This window comes from Indicator indicator, chromosome 3 (genome assembly GCF_027791375.1).
Source record: "Indicator indicator isolate 239-I01 chromosome 3, UM_Iind_1.1, whole genome shotgun sequence".
NCBI classification, from domain to species: Eukaryota; Metazoa; Chordata; class Aves; order Piciformes; family Indicatoridae; genus Indicator; species Indicator indicator.
This window is the reverse complement of record NC_072012.1, coordinates 4,743,063-4,764,963: the sequence shown is the minus strand read 5'-3', so window position 1 is coordinate 4,764,963 and position 21,901 is coordinate 4,743,063. Positions and strand designations below refer to the sequence as shown.

Here is a 21,901-nt window from a genome sequence, read left to right as displayed (position 1 = left end):
TTAAAGGCCAAAAAGTGTTAGGAGGGTGGGTGAGTTGGTGATAGGTGGTTAGTTCTACTCTTGACCTTGGGTCACATGTACAAGTGCTAAGGAAAAAGGTTGCTGCAGGATTTTGCTGTACTCTTAATGAGCTCCTCTGAGGTTACAGGTTTGTGCATCTGAGGTTTGTGTAGCTGAGAAGAGCGGTGTTCACAGCTCTTTGTACTAAGTGTATGAGCTTGGGTTATGCTAAGCTAGCAGACAAAAAATTATGACTCTAGGAGCTGCCAGTAGCCTGAAAATAGGGACAAGCATCACTTGTAGCTAATGGATAAGATACATGGGTGAATACAGTAACTGAGCCTGAGACTGAAAATAAATCTTAATGTGATCTTTGCAATGTATTGCTCAGATTCAGTGAAGTCAGACACCAGCTTCACCTCCCAGCAGGAGCCCAGTGGCATCATGCAAGTCTGTAACAGGGCACTCACATGGGATAAACCTGCTCCAAGAGCTATAGCAGCTGGATGAACTTTTCAGTGCTTCTGCCTCCATTAGACTTGAAGGAATCTAGCCATGACGTGCCTCTCTCTAGAAGAGCAAAGTTTTCTTAATTCCAGTGTTCACAGAGAAACTTGAATTGGTCTTTTTTCAGCCCATTAGTCAATATTAGAGTGCTTGAGTCTTGTCCTGAAAAAAGCCAGACCCAGTCTCTTCTAGAGGGAAATGAAAGTTCTGTTAAAGCAAGAGGCTGGGTCATTTTTTTCAGTGCAAAGAACAAACTTTTCTAGATCGCTTAAACTTTGCACTGTAAAAATCATCAGTCTCTTATTGGACAAAGCTTTCCAATCTCTTTAGGAGGAGCTGCCTACAGAGGAAGAGATGATGTCCCTGCTTAAAGAGCAGAAGTTAGTGCCTTTGCTTAGTCCTGGATAAAACTGCTTCATTGACCACAGTTTGGGTTTGTGACTCTGCCTCTGAAAAGAAAAAAAAACCCTTTGGAACTGTATTGTAAAATTTAACCTTGTGATTAATGCCACCTGCCCTCATCGGAAAAAATAATTGCTTGCTTGTGAAACTTGATGAGTGCAATTGCTTCCATGGACTGTAAAAAAGCAAGGAGGCAAAAATGAATCTTCTTCATCTGAAAAATGACTGCAGTTTAACAAATGAGCTTCCAACAAAAAATGGCCCCTAAAATAAAGCACCCACCATTAATGTTAACAGGTTGCCCAGGGAGTGGTTGGGGGCCCATCCCTGGAGATATTCAGGGTGAGGCTTGACAGGACTCTGGGCAACCTGATGTAGTTGAGGATGCCCCTGCTGATGGCAGGGGGGTTGGACTGGATGAGCTTTGGAGGTCCCTTCTGACCCAGCCCATTCTATGATTCTAATGTGAGTTTATTGGATAATGTATTCATGTGGTGTAAAAGGCTGAGCAGAAAGGGCATCTCACTTTCCTATCCCAGTGTGAGAAACTAGAGCTTCATAGAAATTCCCACACTGGAGGCTCCTTGGTTGTGGTAGTTTTAGGCTATGCCTTTAAAATTTTTTCACAGGTCTTGAAGAGAAAGTAGTAAAATATAAATAAATCACTTGTAGTCGCAAGAAGAGAGAGAGATTGTTTTGGGAACTGAATCTTATGGTAGATATCTCTCCAATGGGATTGTTTAGAATAATCATTATTTTCCTTTTTACACCCAATAGTGAAAGGTTTCGATTTGCTTTGTATTCAAATTAAAATAATTGGCTTATCTACGAAGCAAATTGAAACCTTTCACTTGTTGTTGGTTTTCCTTTTAACAGAACTCATGTTTGCAACAGCATTCCTTTCCAAAGCAGTCAGAAAGTCTTCTATTAGGCATTGCAGTCCACCATAGAGGAGCACCGAAGGGTTCTGAGCAGACAAGATTTTTGTGCTGAAGAGGTGCTAATAAAGCCACCAATATGTACAGCTCTGTAATTTTATGTATTATTTCAGCTTCTTGCTTCTCTGAGTACAGGGCATGGTATTGAAAACAGCTCAAGTTCCTATTCCAGAAAAAGGCTTATTGAAAGAAAAATTCTTGCTGGCCTGGAAAAGCCTTTCCTCAAGGAATTCTGTCAACTCATTCAGCTGATGCTGAAGATATTAGAAAATTAAGACTCCGAGTGGACAAAATATCTCAAGGCTCCCACCACTTTTCTCCAAATGTCTAAATTGTGACTTAGAGATAGGCATTGTTGTTGATGTAGGAAAGGAGTTGGTTAGAAGCTTTCAGCAGCTAGGGCAAGCCCTACTGCCCTTGATAAGTCCATTTTCTTTTCCCATGCTTAAGAAAAAGCTACAGTACCTGTTTTCTTGGCTTTTTAATTAGTCAAGTGGAGGTAAATGTGCATTAGTTTCCAGTCTCAAGCAACAAAGTATCTGCTTCTGGTCTAGCTATTGCTTTTGTGCAATTGGCCTGGTTCTGTCAAGCTGTCAGTGTCAGGTGCCATCGAATCCAAATCTTCCCTGGCCTGTCTGTGTGCCCTGCCTCCTCCCTATTAGCAGTGTGCAAAACTAACTTAGTCTGGCCGCTCACAGTGCAGTCCACAAAAAACCGCAGGGGCAAGGTTCTGAAGAGTTAAGAGTCTTCTGAATAGATTCACCATCTCGGTTTCTTACACTCTTGGGGAGAAAGGCCTTACTGTTGTCACCGCTTGTGTGTGTTGTTAGAACAGCTCCTCTTGTTTGAATTCCTTCACATAGTTCTTTTCCAAACATTTCTGCCCTCGGTGGTAATCCCAGACTTTTTTCTCCCTGTCGTTTACGGAACTGGAGATCCGTTTTATTACAATTTAATTCAGCTCACAGCAGAGTAGTTAAACAGTAATTGTCAATAAAGCAGATAAAAGCCTTTGGTAAAATTGGATAACAAGCATGAAGGGATTACTGTTCGTGACTTACAACAAAAGAAAGTATTGTTGCTTTCTTTTGCAGAGCACAGAATGGACAGGCTAAATTTGACCTGATGTGAAAGCACTACATTCAGTGTAGAACAAAATGCAATTTTTTTGTTTTGTTTTTTGAAGTTACCCTGTCAGATATTTTTCAGAAATTGTTGCACTTGAGATCTGAGTGCATCCCTGATGTACAGAAACTCACGTCTTGGGGGAAAAGAACAAATATCCAAATTGTAAACGTACATAATCTGGGGTGTACTTATGTTTTGTTATGAGTACTGGCTGATGCAAAACCTTGAGGGGTCGAGTTGTATAAGTATGTTCCTGCATTTCCCTGCAAAATGTAAGCTTCAAGGAAACCCCAGAACATAGAGGAACTAATGGGACAGAAATCATACACAGAGAAAACTGGGAATGATGCATGGCTTGGACACAAATCTGAAGCTGTCAGCAGTCCTGCTCAGTGCTGTCACAGTTAATGGAGCTATCTTTTGACCCTCAGTTTTTCCATTCCTAAGATTTTAATTGTGACTCTTGGAAGAGTCACAATTTTGTAGTAGAAGTGCTTTGTCTTCTTAAAAACAGGGCTACTAATGCTGTCCTGCCTCAGAATTCATGGGAGTGATACACAGTTGCTTGGTGGGCTTGGGTTGATGGCAGCTGGATCCCCATTCAATCAACTTGAGAAACTCTCAAATGAAGCTAAGTAATAGTGGAGCAGAGATATAATGTTACACCAAACCCCCAACCCTCTGCTTTTGGGTATCTAGGAATATTGTAGGAGCAGGGGTAGAGAATTAATAATTAGAAATCTTGAAGTATAAGGAGTGCAGTAAAAGAGGTACTTCTGAAAATTCCCTCCTCCCCTCCTCTTGCAACCTGTTCAAATGACATTAGTGCCTGAGCTGCTTCTGTGCTGCTCAGTTTCAATAAGCTGATGTCTCTCACTGGTTCAGGAAGAAATTTTCCCCACCTGTACATGTTGGCTTTTGCTCTGCTGAAGTTCAGTGTTTCCAACTTTTTTTTTTTTTAATGCCTTTTTCTCTACAGATTTTTAACAGATGAACTGTAGTGAGTGGAAAGACAGCAACAAATATTGCATCTGATTAGAGCACGTTTAAAGTGGACATTTTCTATTCTTAATGGAAAATTGCAGCTTTCTGAAATAAAGCACCTGTGTACTAGAAGGGTCTCTCATACCCTACTGTGAGGGCACGCAGAGGGAGCTGGGGGTGTTCAGCCTGAAGAAGGGAAGGCTCCAGGGTGAGCTTAGAGCTGCCTTCCAGTACCTGAAGGGATTCTACAGGAAGGCTGCAGAGGGACTTTTCCTGAGGGTGTCTAGGGAAGAGCACAAGGGGGGAATGGTTTGAAGCTGAGGCAGAGCATGGTTAGACTGGAGCTTAGGAAGAAGTTCTTCAGTACCTGGGTGATGAGACTCTGGAACAGGCTGCCCAGGGACGCTGTGGCTGCCTCCTCCCTGGGGGGGTGTTTAAGGCCAGGTCAGATGAGGCCTTGATCAGCTGGGTCTAGTTGAGAGGTGTCCTTGCCCATGGTGGGGAGGTTGGAGTAGATGAGCTCTAGAGGTCTGTTCCAACCTGAGCCATTCTATGATACCTAACAGTGAGGATTTAAAGTACTGGACTGTAAATTCACAATGTCTTTAGATACAGAAAAGATGTCTATTTGTTTCTGAGGTTTCTCCTTCTGCTTGTTTTCCATGTATTTAGCATATCATTTACTTTATATGTGGTTAGTGTTTTGTTTACTGTGACAGCTGGTTTTGCAAGTTAAATGCAAAACACCATCTCATTACTTTCTTAAAATACTCCAGAACAGTTGTGTGGATATTGCTGTATTGGAGGCATGGTTTGGTTTTCTCCCCTTGGTGTAATAATTTAGTGGGCATTTTCTTTGTGCCTTGTTAGAAAAAGTCTTGTGGGTGAGGCCTGTGTTTGGCGAAGGATTTGGGATGTTTCTCCCCTGTTTTGATGCATCTCTGTGCCAGAAATTATTTGTATGCAGTGTGCATGCTTAATGCTGGCTCTTACTAGATGAGCAGGTGAATGACCTGCCAAAGAAACTTGTAGAGAGAGATGCTAATGACTTGGATTTAAAGTTTTTTTTAATTGAGTTTTAACTTCAGCGTTCCAGGTGCATAAACTCTAGAGGAGGAGTTACTATAGAAAGCATAGCCACTTTTTCCATAAAAGACAAACCTAAATACTTGATATTGGGCTGTTTAAATTAGGAATGGTAAAGTAAAAGTAATCCTAATTCCTAAGATAGGAAAAAGACTGAGTGAAGTCCCTGACATGTCAGTTACTTGATGGTGTTTTCAATCTAAGAAATGAAGGAATGTTTGTTTCATCTGAGTGTGAAGCCTTTGCCAGGTATTCAGATCACATTTACTGGGTCTTTCTGAAGGCTCTGTGAAAACATTTTTCCTTCTTGATGAAAGCCAAGCCCCTCTAGGTTTGTATTTCCAGAAGTAGGGCTTGAACCAATTCTCCAGTGTAATGCAGCCTGTCTCATTCTGCGTTAATTACACTGTCTGCTTCTACTCTCCATAGAGGAATCTCTCCTCTTTCCCTTCAGTTTGGCTTGTTTTTGTTGTTTTGTTGTTGTTTATTCTGTAGTGAACATTCATGTAGCTTTTGATGGGTTAAAAATAAGGCCTTATTTTTTGGTAATTTTGTGGCATGAAAAGACCAGTTGGTGCTTGCTGCTTTCGTACAGGAGGGTGGTTTAGTGAATCTAGTGGATGATCAAAATATAGAAGGGAAAATCCCCACTAGTCAAGACAAATAAAGCCATTGCAGAAAAGCTGAAATGAATGAATTGCCTGCCTGCAAGCCTTGCCTTTTGAGGGCATCAGGTTGGTTTCCATATCAACAGACCAGTAAACAAATCACAACGACAGGAACTGCACTGCAAATGTACTGAACTCCTAAATGACAGTAGGAATTCATATCATCAAAATAATAATAGTAATTAAAAAAAAAAGCTTAAGGAATTATGGTTGCGTATAAGTAATCCCGATTTACATACCAAGCAATAGGATGGGAACTATGAGAAAAGAATTAGCAGAGCACTGGAAATGTGATAAGAAGAGTAAGAGGCAGTTTGGTTTGGTAGAGCACTGCAGTTCATTAGAATTTCTTAGAGGAGCCAAAAATCAAAACCATAAAAATGATCCATTTGTAGCAGTGTACTGAGAGAGGAGCTGAATAACAAGGGGATATTTTCTGATGAAAGACTGACTTGGAATGATAAAAAGAAAAAAAAAAAATCTCACCAAGGAAAAATTCCAGAAACATCTCCTGGTACTGAAGATGCCATTCCCCAGATGATGGAAAATGGGGCATCTCCCTGATAGTTTTCCATCTGATTTCAGCTAATCCCTCCTCTTGTTCCTGGCTGTGCCATCCTGCCTTCTCATGTTTTAGCACAGGTACCACTGCATGGTGTGGTGAGCTGCTGCAGGGAACTAATTAGGCCCCAGCTTAATCCAGGAAAACAGATAATGAAGTTGTGAGTAGGTCTTGGATAGAAACTGTTCCTGCTGTAAGCTGCCTCTGCATGAAGGATTATTATAGCAGCACATTCCTTTGAGTGAGAGTGGGGTTGATGTATCTGTGAGTATCTTCTGTGCAGTTTGTGACTCAGTCTTGGACAATGACATACAGTGGGATAACTGTGACGCGAGCCCACAGTGTGTGCTTGCAGCACAGAAGGCCAATGGCAGCCTGGGCTGCAGCAAAAGCAGTGTGGACAGAAGGTTGAGAGAGGTGACCGAGCAGATTTAGATTGGATGCGAGGAACAAGCTCTGCACCATGAGTGCAGTGGAACACTGCAACTGGCTGCCCAGGGAGGGAGTTGAGGCCCCACCCTGGAGATATTCAAGGTGAGGCTGGACCAAGACTCTGAGCAACCTGCTCTAGTGGAGAATGTCCCTGCTGACTGCAGAAGGGTTGGAGTGGATGACCTTTGGAGGTCTAACCCAAACCATTCTATGATTCTTTGACTAGATCACAGAATCACAGAATTAATCAGGTTGGAAGAGACATTTGAGATCATCAAGTCCAGCCTACCATCCAACACCATCTAATCAACTAAACTATGGCATCCAGTCTTTTTTTAAACTCTTCCAGAAATGGTGACTCTACCACCTCCCTGGGCAGCCCATTCCAATGGCCAATCCCTCTTTCTGTGAAGAACTTTCTCCTCACCTCGAGCCTAAACCCCCCCGGCACAGCTTGAGACTGTGTCCTCTTGTTCTGCCTCCCTTCCAGTAGTTGTAGAGAGCAATGAGGTCTCCCCTGAGCCTCCTCTTCTCCAGCCTAAACATCCCCAGCTCCCTCAGCCTCTCCTCACAGGGCTGTGCTCCAGACCCCTCCCCAGCCTTGTTGCCCTTCTCTGGACACATTGGAGCATCTCAACATCTTTCTTAAATCAAGGGGCCCAGAAGATGTTTGCTTGTAAGAAACAGCCCAGCTTGGCAAATGGCAGATTTCTCCTTCTTGCCCTCACTCGCTCGGTGGCACAGTTGGGATGTATGAGCCTCTCTCTTGCCATGCAGAGGGTGTGTTCCTGGGGCTTCAATTTAAGATACAAGTATAGGGAAAACCTTTCTCCACTTCCTGTGTTCAGGATGTATAGGGCAATAAGGAGAAGAATTCCCCCAGTTTTTTATTGAAAGGTAAGAAGCAAGTTTGATTATGACTGAACTGAAAAGATCTTTCAAGTACCTGATTTGCTTAGTTTCAGGCAAGGGCTCTTTGAAATTACTGAATTACAACTTCTTATTTACAAACTAAATGCTTGCAGTACAGATGTTTGTATTTTTCAGTCGCTGTGAAGAAGCAGATTATTTTGCATTGTCCAAAGAACTTATATTTCATCTGGGGAAGATGGTGAGCAGGGATGCCATAGTTTTTTCACTGCTCTCCACCACTTTTAGGTTTATTGTACCTAAATGTTCCTTTATACTTTCAACATTTTGTTCAGTTTACAAGTGTATAGATCTGCAGCTTGTAAGAGCTGTTTAAAAGAGGTGGTTCTGTCTACCTGGACTTCTGCAGGGCAATGCTGAGCAACTACAGTTCGAGCCAGGGCAGAGCTCTGTGAGACTTCTCAGCCCTGAAGAGCTACCCAGTGGCAGTCCATAGTCTTAGCTCAACTTCTTTCCTGGCCTCTTGAGGAAAGAGTTGTTGAGGTTTTTTGTTTCACAGTCTTTTGAAAGTCTGTCAAAACCAACAGCTGGTTTGCTTTTCTCTGCTATCCTCTTGTTATAGGTGGGGAACCCAGGTAGGTTGGAAGGCAAGAATTTTCCTTTGGTAATGTGTTTATCTCCTGTTACATTAACTTAGGTTTTAGCTTTCTGTTGGCTTACCTGCCACTAAAAAGCTGGCTGAACTTCACAGGGTCTAGTGTATTACCACAGGCTCTGGTGTATTACTCCTGGAGTGATTCCTGTGTAAAGGGCAGGCTGAGGCTTTTTAAAGAACATCTGCCTCTTGCTTCCATCTTGGACTCCGCTGGGGTCTAGGGATGGTGTTAAATGGAATCAGTTTCTCCTCTCTGTAATCCTATATTTATTTGGCTTAAACTGGGAACATTTTTATTCCAAATACTGTTTTAAAATGCTTCTAAGTTCTGACAAGCTTTATTTCCTGCTTGCTCTGGGAGAAACCAGAAAATGGCTTCTGTTTGCTAACTGTGGAAGGCATGTTGTTAGACCTTTTTGTGTCTGAGGTAGTAAAGGTTAATTTACAAGTTCAAGGAGTAAGAGACCTTTCCACATGCTCCAACAATTGGAATCGTGCCTTTGTGAGCATTCAGCAAAAAAAAAGCTGCTCCTTGGTTTTTAATGAACCTCTTTCACTTTTTCCTTGGGATCTGTGACCAAGAGGACAACCATATGCCTGTGACTCTGCAGTGCAGCAGTGGGTGTTTGACACTGAAGTCAAATCTCCCTTCCTATGGCCTCTCGGAAATGTCTGAGTGAAAATGAAAAACAATCTCTCAGCAGTGTTTTTCTTGTCAAATTTCCCAGCTTATTCTTTCAGCCAGAATACCTGAGAACAGACAGCACAATGGCCAAGAGATCATCCTGCGTAGCAAGATGCTTGTTTCTGGTTAGGAAATGAGAATGTTGTGAAAGTTTGTGCTTCCATGCTGATTTCTCCTGAAGGGCTTTCAGTGTTGTTGCTCAGGTATTGTTTTCAGGGCTTGTGAAAACCATCTCCAAAACGTCATCCTGGTTTCGTTGTTGATTCTGAGCTAGAAAGAAAGCATCAGCATCTGGTCATTTCATAACTGGTTTTCTTCTTTACAAAAACTTAAGTGTTTGAATTTATCCCTGGTTTTAGAAATTAATTCCAAGAAAGGGGAAGGTCTGATGATAATTTTCTTTCTCCTGCTAGATAAGATCTGAATAGGGGAGTAAAGTCAACTCTAAAAGGAAAATCCTCACATTGCCATACTGGCTTACAGGTGGGTCTTTGCCTAATTAGTATACTACCTAATGTCCTAGGATAAATGCAGTTATTTGCAGAGAACTTCTATCACCAGGATACCTTACTCTTGAGGAAACCAGCATAGAATCTACTGAGGAAAAAGTTGTATGTCTTAAGGTACCAGAACACTTTTTTTCTGGTGTATAGTAGACATGCATAGATAGAGAATTTTGCCCATTGATTTATCTCTCTTTTAGCATCCTTGGCTGATTGGCTGTGGAGGCTGAAGTAGGTGATGGTTACTGCCCTTTGTTTCTTCACAAGGTTACTGCTTTGCTAGCAGCAGTGGTGGAATGAGTTGGATGTCTCTTACAGGTCATTGTGTTACAGCCACTGGGCAGGCTCGTGTCTAGTTTTGATGGTCTGAGCAGTAATAATCTGGGGCTGTGAAATGGAATAACTGAGTTGCAAGCACCTGTGGAATCCTGCCAGTCTTGCAGCCTTCACCAGGATACAGGGGATGGGGGGAGCCAAAAAGGTGCAGCTTGGTCCACTGGTGCTTGCTTGCTTGTCAAGCACATCTGGATTGATGAGTCGTTTGCTAGACTATGAACGCTTTTGCTAGGCTGTGAATGCTTTTGAAATCTTGGTTTGTTTTGGTCTGGTGTATTTAACAGTATTTCTGACAGGTGGTTCCCAGCCAGCTGTGCCTAGCTGATAGGAGAAACTGCAGCTTCACTGGGAACCTGTGGGCTCCTAAAACCAGTAAGTTTAAGACAAGGAGATTGTGTGTTAGGATGCTAGTAGCTCACTACTTCATACTGGTTCCTTACATGCTCCTTGGGAATGCAAGAGTGATGTCGTGGAGGCAGCTGGCAAGCTGTGTGTAGGGTGAGTTACTTCACAAACAAATGCTCTTGAGTGCAGTGAATGGTAACGTGAGAAATTACTGCAGAGCACCTCTGAAAGTGACATTGAAGCAATGTCCATGCTTACTGATTCACAGAGACAAGCTGCTGCAAGAGAGCAGAGTTCTCAGCTAGCTAAGAATATCTTTTCTCTCATGTTTATCTTGATTGCATCCCAAAGGGATATTTCTTCCTCTCTTTTATGAAGAATTATCTCTAAATTTATGTGCATTTTTTGCTTCTCATGGAGGACTGAAAAGCTTTTCTAGATTTGTGTTCGACTGAGAAACTTTGTACTGAAACATCCCTGTGTAATTTTTAGTCTCCGTAGTTGAAAACCTATCTGCTGCATCTTTCAATACTTTATTTCCTTCTGCATTCCAGTTTCCATCCCTCTGTGAACCCACCCCGAGAAGTTTCTGGTAACTGAAAGATCACTTGATTTGAATGTCTTGCCTTAAACTCCTAAAAGGCCATGAACATTTCTTCTTCTCGAGCCAAGAGCTGTTTTTAATAGCCAGACACATTTGTTGTGCGTCATTTTCCTGAGCTACTCCAGTGCCTATCATTTCACTTTGTGTTTCTTCATTAGGTGAATGCCAGTCCTGCCACTGCTGGAGCTGGAGAGGCTGTAAGCTCACTAGGACCACTGCAGAGCTGATTAGCTCCACAGGGGTTGCTGCACTTCTGAAACCTTTGTGAGCTCTGAAGTTTGGCGGCTATTTGGGTCCCTGTAGAGCTCAGAGGTTCTTAGGGGCTGAAACCAGCATAATTGCAAAAGTTGGAGCATTCACTGTGAAGGGCCTCACCAAATAATTGGCTGTCCCAATTAAGCAGCTGTTCTTCCCACTGAATAATGTTCAGGAAGGTAAACGATTGCCTGCCCTGTGAGGTGTCCCAATTAACTGCCTTAAAATCAGCTATGTCGTGTGGGGTATCTCTGTTCAATGAGTGAAACAGTTGCATGCATCTCAATGGGGGCTGGTGTTTTAATGACATTCCTGGCAGGAGCCTAGTTTGGTGCAGGAGAGGAGGGCTGAAAGGATCTGCATCGGTGTTAGGGAGCGGTATGGATCAGAAAGTTGCAAAGCTGATGGGTGCTGGCGATGAATTTCTCTCCCTCTGTGCATACTGTCAGAAATCTCTGCTAAATTAGAGTGTTTAGTCTGGGCATTTTGTACTCCGCAAGCTTTTTTCCTGTGTATGGGGATATTCTGCCTGGACTTCATGACTTTTTAAGGAAAAAAGAGCTACATTTTTAAGGAAAAAAAGAGCTACATTTGTTCATTGCACAGAACGGAGCCAAGAAAAGCTGTTTGCTTCTTTGGCTTTTCCTGGGGCAAAACCTTTTAATTTGGGACAATTCAAATACCTGAAGGTCCAGCTGCGTAGTGCAGAGTGCTTTTGTCCAGAACGCAAACTGTGTGCTGGGCTGCATCCAGAGGAGTGTGGGCAGCAGGGCAAGAACTTCTGCACATTGACTCTGCTCTGCTGAGACCCCACCTCCAACAGTGCCTCCAGTTCTGGTGTCCCCAGCAGAAGAAGGACACAGAGCTGCTGGAGTGAGTCCAGAGGAGGGCCACAAAGATCATGCAAGGGCTGGAGCAGCTCTGCTGTGAGGACAGGCTGAGGGAGCTGGGGGTGTTCAGCCTGGAGAAGACTTTAGAGCTGCCTTCCAGTACCTGAAGGCATTCTACAGGAAGGAGGCAGGGTGTCTGAGGGTGTCTAGAGACAGGAGAAGGGGGAATGGTTTGAAGCTGAGGGAAAGTAGGGTTAGACTGGATCTTAGGATGAAGTTCTTCAATACCAGGGTGGTGAGACTCTGGAATAGGCTGCCCAGGGAGGCTGTGGCTGCCTCCTGCCTGGGGGTGTTGAAGACCAGGTTGGATGAGGCCTTGATTGTTGAGAGGTGTCCCTGCCTATGGTGGGGAGGTTAGAATAGATGACCTCTAGAGGTCTGTTCCAACCTGAGCCCTTCTAGGATTCTATATATATTTGTGTTGATCAGCTGCATTTCTGGCACAGATTCAGCTGTGCATTAAAACAAATACACTGTAGACATGGAATTTCCTGACTTTTCCAAATAAGAAAAGCAAATAAATCTTTGCCAAGAATAACTTCATCTGCAAAATTTTCTTAATGTGTTTCAAATTTGTTTTTCCTTAAATGATGGGTGGCCATGCCTCTGCACATGTGGGCACCATACAGTGCCATGATGTGGTTGTGTGATGTGCTGAGTTAGTTTAAAGGTTTCAGTTCTTTCCTTATCTAGATTGTTTGGACTGAGCGAGGTTAAGGAGCACAGCTACAGGCAGGTATACTGGCAGATGTCATGAAGTTATGAGAAGCAATTTAGGACAGTAGTGTTCTTGTCTGTCCCAGCTGCAACAACAAAATAGAGCAAGGCCCATGGATGCCCTTTCTGATCTGTTTATATTATATGTTAGTCCTGTTTAGTTATGCATTCTGTTAAGAACCTACAAAAGTAAATCCATTTTCTACCACCTGCAGAAAAAGGACAAATATTCTTAACCCCTGCTAGTTTCCAGCCATAATGAAGTGGTTTGCTTTGCTTCACCTCAGGCTTATTTTTAAGCAACTAGATAACATCCCTCCCCCACTAGCTGCTAAGCAATGTCTAAACAAGTGCCTGTGTATGCTAACATGTTTTAAACTTGCTTCCCCTATCTTCACATTTTTAAGGGAGTGGTTTTCCTCATCACTGGTTGCAAACTGTGCTCCTAAACATGTTGGCTTAGCTGCCTGTCTGAATTTTTCTGGAGAAAAAGGGCAAGAATGGGTCTGCCATCAAATCCATTTCCCTGCCTTGCCTGTAACTGCTGTGTCTACTGTAAGTCCACAGCCCTTCCTTTTTAGTTCCCCCCTCTCCCCAGTGCTCTGAGCCAGGCTAAAGAAGCTGTTGTGCTTTACTGACAGTCTGCAATCTCTCTTCACTGGTCTCTGTTGAGTTCTCAAATTATTGTCAAGATCCATTGGTTATTCTCAACTTCCTCACTGGACTCAAGGAATGAATAACACACATGGATGTGTGACCTGCTCTAGTGCTGTGGGTCTGTCTGAAGTCATTTTTCTTCAGCATTTTGCTAAGTAACTTGGTGCTGTTGTGGTTGACATGCGTGTCTGTTGCCCTGTAGATTAGAACCCCACAGACACTGTCTCTGCAGAGCAGAGGGCCTTTGTGAAAGTTCTAGGCAATATTACAAAGCTGTAGATTTAAATGTTTTAAACTTTTGTTTTGTTTATTTCTGCTTTTAGGTTCATGTATTGGACAGACTGGGGAGAAGTGCCAAAGATAGAACGTGCTGGGATGGACGGTTCAAGCCGCTCCGTTATAGTTAACACAGACATATATTGGCCAAATGGACTGACTCTGGATTATGAGGAACAGAAGCTTTACTGGGCAGATGCTAAACTGAATTTCATCCACAAGTCAAATCTGGATGGAAGTCATAGGTAAGAAGATTTATTTGATGTGTATGATTTGCTGCTTTTCTTAGGTGTTGCTTAAGCAATGTTGTGACGTGTGTGGCTGGGAATTGGCATGTTAGCACTCACAAACTGGTCAGCAAACTACTGCAATGGGAAACTTCTACCCATCCCCACCATGAAGGTGAACATGTGCTCCTCTTTTGGATATCCTGTACCTCCCACTAAGTCTTTTCTCAGAACCAGTCCCATAAAGAAATCCTTGACTCCTGCTCTTAACTGTGTAAGAGTACATAGCAAAATTGTCCCTTTTCAACAGGTCTTCAGTGCTCTGTGGCTGTGGTGTTCAGAAATGAAGGAAAGAATCTGAAAAAAAGTGGATCATCATATAGTAGTGTTTCAGTTTCATCAGTCTGGAGGGTGGGAAATGAGTGGAAAACAGACTTTACAGAGAACTGTGTTGAAATTATTGTTTTTCTGTAATGGTATTATAGCAAGGATGTAATTCTTTTTGATCCAGTCATGGCTACTCCTTCATGAAGGATATAACTGGTACTTTGTGCAGAAGGTTTTATCACTAACTGAGCTGTAGACCCTCTTCATTTAACAAGATAGCTTTGACAAGTACTGTTTGCACACACAGTTACTTGTGCCAAATGTTTCCTATAGAGATATGATTCTTTTGAGGTTATTCTTTGCCAGCATTTGTGATGCTTCAGCTGGTTTATCAGAATGACATATTTTTTTCTTCTGCTCTTCATTCTACCTTCTTGGGGACTTGTCTTATCTTTCACCATCAATGTTAATTTAGCATAAAGAAATTGATCATATTGACAAGACAGATGTTTTGTGTGGGCTTGTGAGTAGGAACATGGCACACATGAAACATGTCCACTGTCTTCCTGGGATATTTCTTTTGAACTGCAGTTTCTTGTAACACTGCTTTGGAAGGTTAGGTCATTTTGCTCTTAAATTCTCCCTGTTTGTTCACAGGAAGCAATAAGAGTTGGATATAAATATTATAACTAGCATTGTTAATTCAAAAGTTGGAGATAATGGATATCTATATCTGTGTCAGGCCAATCCCAGGCACAAATCCAGGCTGGGTACAGAGTGAGTTTAGAGTAGCTCTGAAGAAAGAGGACTGGGGTTGCTGAGAAGCTCCCCAGGAGCCAGCAGTGCCCTCATGCAGCCCAGAAGGCAGCTGTGTGCTGGGCTGCAGCCAGAGGAGTGTGGGCAGCAGGGCAAGAGAGGGGATTCTGCCCCTTGATCCTCTGCTGAGACCCGCTCAACTAGACCTCATCCAGCCTGGCCTTGGAATTACCTCCAGGGAGGGGAGGCATCCACAGCCTTCCTGGACAGTCTATTCCAGAGTTTTACCACCCTCTTACTGAAGAACTTCTTCCTAAGTTCCACTCCAAATCTACTCTCCCTCAGCTTCAAACTGCTCCCCATTCTTTGCAGTTCTTGCCTTACTGGTGCTGTGTTGCAAAGCAGTGTTGCAGTTTGGGTACTTTGTTTTTATTTTCATGGTGTTTATTCCCTGGTCTGCCTTTAGCTAACCTGGAAGTGATGCCTTCTGGAGATGAGGCTGTGAAGGGGCTGGTCTTCCTTAGTATGAGGGGCTGATCAGTGTTGTCTGAATGCAAAGTGCTGCCTCTAACAGCTGTCTCCTGACACAGAAGTGAAGTCACCTGGGTCCCAGCAGTTACCTCATTCGTTCCAGAGCAAATTCTCTGTAATTGGTAAAACTTGTAATAAAGACCTGTATAGACAAGAAATTTAGATTTTTAGGTCTGCTAATTCTTTCTTGCATATTAATAAAAGCAAACAAACAAACTCACCAAGTGTAATCCTTTAAAGTTGTTGGGCTTAATTTTTAAACATACTGAAATGTATCAAAAATATGTCAGGAGGCTAAATGTTACCATTTGAAGGGGAGAAAGGGAAATCATTCTTAGAGAGGAAAGCACATATGACTTCCCTTGAGCACTCAGAGGCAAACAGCACTTCTAACAGCACCTGTTTTTCCCTAGGCATGTGCGAAAGTTCTGAAGCTTCAGAAAATAGTCAACATCTGTGTCCAGGCATTTTTATTTTGGTTTTCTATTCTCTGCAATTACATCATCAGGACGGAGGGAAAAAGGAAAGAATTGCAGAAGTTGAGCTGTTCTATAGTGGGATTTTATGTGTTGGTTTTTTTTCCTCTGCTGTAACCTCATAGCCTCTGCTTGTCTGAAGATTTTTTTTTTTTTTTTTTTTTTTTTTTTTTTTTTTTTGGTGAGCCTAAAGTGATTTTCTGGTTAAATACTGTCAGCTATTCAGTAAATTCACTTTTATCAATGTATCTTACAGCTGTACTTCTTGTTTTTGGCTCTTGATTATTTTATCCATCTTTTTCAATAACTGATTTTCTAACACTTAAAAAGAAAAGATAATTTCTAATGCTGCAGACAAAGGAGAAAAAACCCCAAAACAAACAAACAAAACCAAAAAACCACAAACAAACAACCTTGAGAGCTTCCTCTAAAGTGGAAAAAAAAAATCAACCAGCCAAAACCAAACTCCGCAAAGCCTTTATTCAGTCTTTTCTCCTAGTCTTTGCCCACCCCAAAACCCCCCACAACAACCATTCCTCCACCCCCCAAAAAAAACCCCAAACCAAAACTACTGAGATTTTTCTGTGAATAACATGTGGCCTTAGAGAGATTTGCAGTTCTGCCTCTGCTCCAGCAGCAGTGTCTCTGGCTTCTTTCTGTGAGTTCCTGTGCACACCTGCTATGTGCATGCACATGCCTCCTTTTTTTCCTTCCTTGTTCTTTCCATCCCGTGGCTCCTTAGATTCCTTCACCCAGCATTATCCCTTCCTCCTGTCTATGTCCCTTGTGCACTCTTTCTGGGTCTGGCATCTCAACAAACGTGTTCCCAGGCAGCTTATTTCAGCTGGGTTGAATTCAGGGGTTTAGAGTTGCTCGCATCCTCAGAGCCAGCCAGTTGTTAAGGCAAAGTTGTAAAAAGCAAAAGTAAAAATGTCTTTGTGGTCTCTGCTTTCCTGAATGTTTGGCCAAGACTTACGAGAAGTGTTGGATTGTGGAGTCGAAGGAAATAGAAACTGTACAGACACAGCTAGAGTGATCAAATAGCCTTTCTTCCCTGTGCAAAGGTGATGATGTGTGAACACAGGATGTTAGGGGTTGGAAGGGACCTCTGGAGATCAAAGTGCAATACCCCTGCCAGAGCAGGACCATAGAGTCTAGCGCAGGTCGCACAGAAATGCATCCAGATGGGGCTTGAAAGTCTCCAGAGAAGGAGACTCCACAACCTCTCTGGGCAGCCTGTTCCAGTGCTCCATAACCCTCACAGCAAAGAAGTTCCTCCTCATGTTGAGGTGGAACCTCCTGTGCTGGAGTTTCTATCCATTGCCCCTTGTCCTATCCCAGGGTGCAAGTGAGCAGAGCCTGTCCCCTCCCTCTTGACACCCAGCCCTCAGATATTTATAAAACCCCTCTCAGTCTTCTCCTCTCCAGACTAAATAGCCCCATGTCTCTCAGCCTCTCCTAAGAGGGCAGTGCTCCAGTCCCTTAATCATCCTTGTAGCCCTCCATTGAACTCTTCTCCATTATATCCCTGTCCGTCTTGAACTGGGGAAGCCCAGAACTGGATGCATTATTCCAGGTGAGGCCTCACTAGGACAGAGTTAGAGGGCGAGGAGAACCTCCCTCAATCTGCTGGACATACTCTTCATAAGGTGCCCCAAGGATACCATTGACCTTCTTGGCCACAAGGATTAGCCAACTGTTCCCACCTTTTAGCATCCCCTTTGATCAGGGCCACCTTTAGAGTAGAGTAATTTTCCTTAAGAGTCAAGAATGGGGGAAGGCAAGATCATGTATATATCATATTGGATAATAATGCGTAATCCAAATTTAAACAGACGTTTTGGCTTATTTAGAAACTGCTAGTCTTCACAGAATCACAGAATGGAAGGGGTTGGAAGGAACCTCCAGAGGTTGTCCAGTTCAGCCCTCCTGCAAGAGCAGGGTCACCTAGGGCAGGTCACACAGGAACACATCCAGGTGGGCTTGTATTGTCTTCAGAGAAGGAGAGTCCACAACCTCTCTGGACAGCCTGCTCCAGGGCTCTGGCATCCTCACAGGGAAAAAGTTTTCCCTTCTGTTCCAGTAGCACTTCCTCTGCTCCAGCTTGCCCCCCTTGTCCTGTCCTTGGACACCCCTGAGCAGAGCCTGGCTCCATCCTCCCCACACTGCCCTGCACATCTTTATCCCCAGGAATGAGGGCACCCCTCAGGCTCCTCTGCTCCAAGCTGCAGAGCCCCAGCTCCCTCAGCCTGGCCTCACAGGGAGATGTTCCACTCCCTTCAGCATCTTTATGGATTATTATTAGTATTTACACCATTTTTCTAACTGCTCTTTTATATTTCAAAAGTAAGTTTATTTTTCTTGTTATCTACGTTTGTCCTGATTAAACCAGGGATGTTCCTTATTCTTGCAGAGTTTTTCTGCTGGTTTACCTGCTGTCAGCATGTTTGGGAGACTATGCTCCTGGAAGCTGGAGCTTATTGGAGAAGTGAAAAATGCAGCTGAGTTATTCGAAGACAGGCATGCCCAGGGAGGTGGTGGAGTCTCCATCCCTGGAGATATTCAAGATGCTGTAGGTGTGGTGCTTCAGGAAATAGTTTAGTGATTATGGGAATTGGGTTATGGTTGGACTCATTTCCAGCCTTGGTGATTCTATGGTTCATAAAAATGTGATGTTCTGAATCTGAATAATTTTGGTAACTTTCAGCAAAGGAAGCAGATGAGTAAGGTTTGACCTGTCTCGAATCTTTTAGTGTTGCATAACATGAGGTGGGAAAGAGCCTGTAGCAGATAAATGTGGTTGTAAAAGCTTCATTCAAAGCGGGATGACACAAGTTTTAATTGCTTTGGGGGAAGTGAGAAGTATTTAGCAGGAACTAACATCTTTATATCAAGAAGGAATTTCAGGCAGTTCAAAGAAGAGTGCTTTTGTGATTTGGATGGTGAGAGAGAATACAATGTAAATAGGAAAAGATTTTAATTAGTGTCACTGACAGTATGAAAGTGCTGAGATTCAGAACTCAGTGTTCTAAAATTTGGAATGAATGAAAGGGGAACATTCTTGGCATGTTTCTAATTCTCTAAGAAATCTCTAACTCCTTTTGTATTTTTATTCCTGTAAGGCTGACTATCACATCTCTACACCTGGCACTACACAAGAATTAAAATTTAAACATTTGTATGTCAGAGGAGGACATTGATATGCATGGATGCTTCGCTTCTTGCTTGCACAAGTACAGCAGGCAGGTGGGAGGAACATACAGGGGGAGAAACAAAGGAGGCCTTGCTTTTTAATTGCTTCTTTAATTGTTTTGGGTTTTTTTTGGTTTTTTTGGGTCACCTTTTTGGACAGGACCATGGTAAGCTCTTTTTGGAGGTCCTGAGCCTCCACATCAAAACTAGCAAGCAGCATGACAGCACTGGCAGTAGCTCTCAGTAAATATGTGGCAGAGTCACACATTCCTGAGGAAACATCTCCAGCAGATTTTTGCAGGGATGATGTGTTGTCGTTACCTGCTAGCCCTGGGATTTATTAACCCTAGCTACTGCTGCCATGGGCTCGTTAGAATCCAGGGGAAGAGCACAGAAGTTGATGACTAATGCCCTTGGTTTGCCAGCCAGAGAAAGGAGCGAAGAGAATTTTCATGTCAGAATGCAATAATTAAACACTGAAATTGGTGCACAGAAGAGATGGTTTTGTTTTCTGCAGCTCTCGCCCCACTCTTATCAGAGCGAGCAGTTGCTTTTTGTGGGACTAATTAAACAAAACTGAATTGCAGACAGCTCTCCTGTGAGTAGAGTACCCGAGATAGGTTGGCCTGCTAAGGCAGCTCTTGAATTAATTTTCTCTTCCTTTACCCTGCAGCAGCAGTTCTAATTAATAAGTTAACACATTACTGGCTGAAGGGAAATGCACTTACAAGGTCCCTCAGGAAGTGTTTGTGCTAATGAGATGGGTTTTGAGGGTAAGAAAACATACTTTCAGCAACTGTCAGAAAGCTGGGAAGAGCTTGCAAGGAGGTGAATGTCTTAAGTTTGCACTCAAGCATTGATTTTTTTTTTTTCCCCCAGTTTCTGTTTTCAAGCATCAATTCATGTCTGTCTGCCAGATGATTAGTTGCAGGTTTGATGAAACACTAAAAATACCATGTCTCTGCATCTGGAAGGGTTGCTGTTTTCATTCTATGCATGTAATGCACACAGTAAATGACATTATGTGGAAGGGATAAAATCCTGTGCTCTCTGTATAGCTTTGTGTATATTGCTGTGAGGTAAAAATGGTAAATACCCTCAAGCAGTGAAGAGAGGCACTAGGCTGTGGTGAAAATCCTCAGCGACACATTACAGACCAGTGCAGAAGATGAGTACTACTCTAATTAAAACTGCTGGAGAAGCCTGCCTAAGCAGAATTAATTAGCTTATTTGGACACAGAGCTAGGGTGAATTTCTTGGTTCTTCCCCAAGGTGTTTCTGAAATAAAATGGTGGAAAGGTGGAGCTTCAAAGCTCTGTGTTGGGCTGTATGTGAAGGACATGCACTGTGTATATAACCAGACACCAGGGCTCACCTTTCTGCATGTTGGTAGTCTTTAAATAGAAATCTGTAGCACAGGGCCATTAGCCCAGGTGGCTCAGTGGAACAGCTCATCAGTACTGCTTCCACAACCTGAGAGAGCAAATGCAGCATCAGTGCAGGATCCCAGCTGAAAGCAAAGGAAGAACAGCTTGGGTTAGGAAGCACACAGACCTCTCTGCGTCATCCTAAACCCCATCCTGTGTCTCCCTGCTGGCTTCCCAGCCTCCTCCCCTCTTTCCAGAGGCTTTTCATCTACACTGCCTGTCAGGGTGGTATTTGCCTGAAAAATGACCCAGAGAGTGACTTCATTTCTCAGCCCTGCTTTTACTTCTGATTGACTCGATCAGACTTTCATTGAAGGTGGAATTGAAATGTCATTGCCAGACCTGTTAGATGTTAAATACACTTTCTGGGAACGTGGCAATTGTGGCAGAAAAGAAAATAATTTGGCTTTAACAGACATTATGCTATCCCACAAGCCATGTTTCCTGTTTATTTTTCTCAGGTAATTAGAAGCAGGCTGGAATTCTAACAAATATTTTGAACAAACATTCTTGGTAAAAATCCAGCTTGGTTTTCCATTTGCTTACAAATGTTTTTGTTAGGTTAGCAGGAGAGGAAACCTGGAAGCCTCTGAGGGAGCTGGAGGTACCTGCCCTCCTTGGGGCATCGTTGGTGTGTCTCTTGGTCTTTCACCCTGCTTCATTTGATGGTGTTTGGAATTTGTGCTCTAAGTGCTTCAGTCACTTGCTGGTATTTCCAATTGCCACAAGTCAAAGCTGTGTAATTCTTGGGATCTCTTGAATGTTCAGGCATTAAGTCATCTGGAGATGAACCTGTAAAAGCTCTTGTTATTCTTTGCATCCCTTGCCAAGTTCAGCTCCAGCTGTGCCTTGGCCTTCCTGACCTCATCCCTACAGAACCAGGTCGGGTTCCTATGTTCCTCCTGGGTTACCTGTCCTTGCTTCCACTGTCTGTGTAGCTCCCTCTTGCTTTCTGTTTTGGCCAGCAGGTCTCGCCCTACACAGCCATGGTGGTCTCTTCCCTTCTTTGCCTGGATTCTTAAGCCCTGGGGATCAAGAGCTCTTGTGCTCTGTGGAAAGCATCCTTAAAGATCTGCCAGCCCTACTCCCTTGTCCCTGAGGACCATTTCCCAGGGGTCCTCTTGACTAACTCCCTGAGGAGCTGGAAGTTTTCTTCCTGTCCTGAAAAGCAGGAAGACACATTTGTTCCTTAGGCTCTAGAAAGAGAGACCCTTGGGCAGTAAATGCAGTGGGTGATTTATGTAGACTCTGTAAGTTCATTTCCATTTTCTGTGTAATTGTGCCTCTGTACCTTGCTGCTGGAGAATTGGGTTAGCTCTACAAAATGAAGGCATCTCAGAGTAGTGGAAATGATCAAGCAAACACCAGGCACTTGTATGCTTTCTGAACAAACCCATTTGGCATGGTGGTTGATCATCTCTGGCTCAAGCTGTGGATGTTCATCCCACTACAGAACTTGTCCCAC

The 21,901-nt window shown here is 43.2% G+C and overlaps 1 protein-coding gene across 5 annotated transcripts in view; it reads left to right on the top strand.

Moving 5' to 3' along the window:
• Positions 1–21,901, top strand: part of LRP6 (LDL receptor related protein 6) — a 127,064-nt gene that overhangs the window by 33,083 nt on the left and 72,080 nt on the right. For 4 of the 5 annotated variants that reach the window (XM_054399951.1, XM_054399950.1, XM_054399947.1 and 1 more), the window contains exon 1: positions 13,548–13,745. The exons of the other annotated variant lie outside the window; for it this stretch is intronic. In XM_054399951.1, coding sequence (XP_054255926.1) covers positions 13,552–13,745 — 194 coding nt within the window. In that variant the 5' untranslated portion in view covers positions 13,548–13,551. Of the gene's footprint in view, positions 1–13,547; positions 13,746–21,901 lie in introns of those variants that run through there. 5 annotated transcript variants of the gene reach the window in all.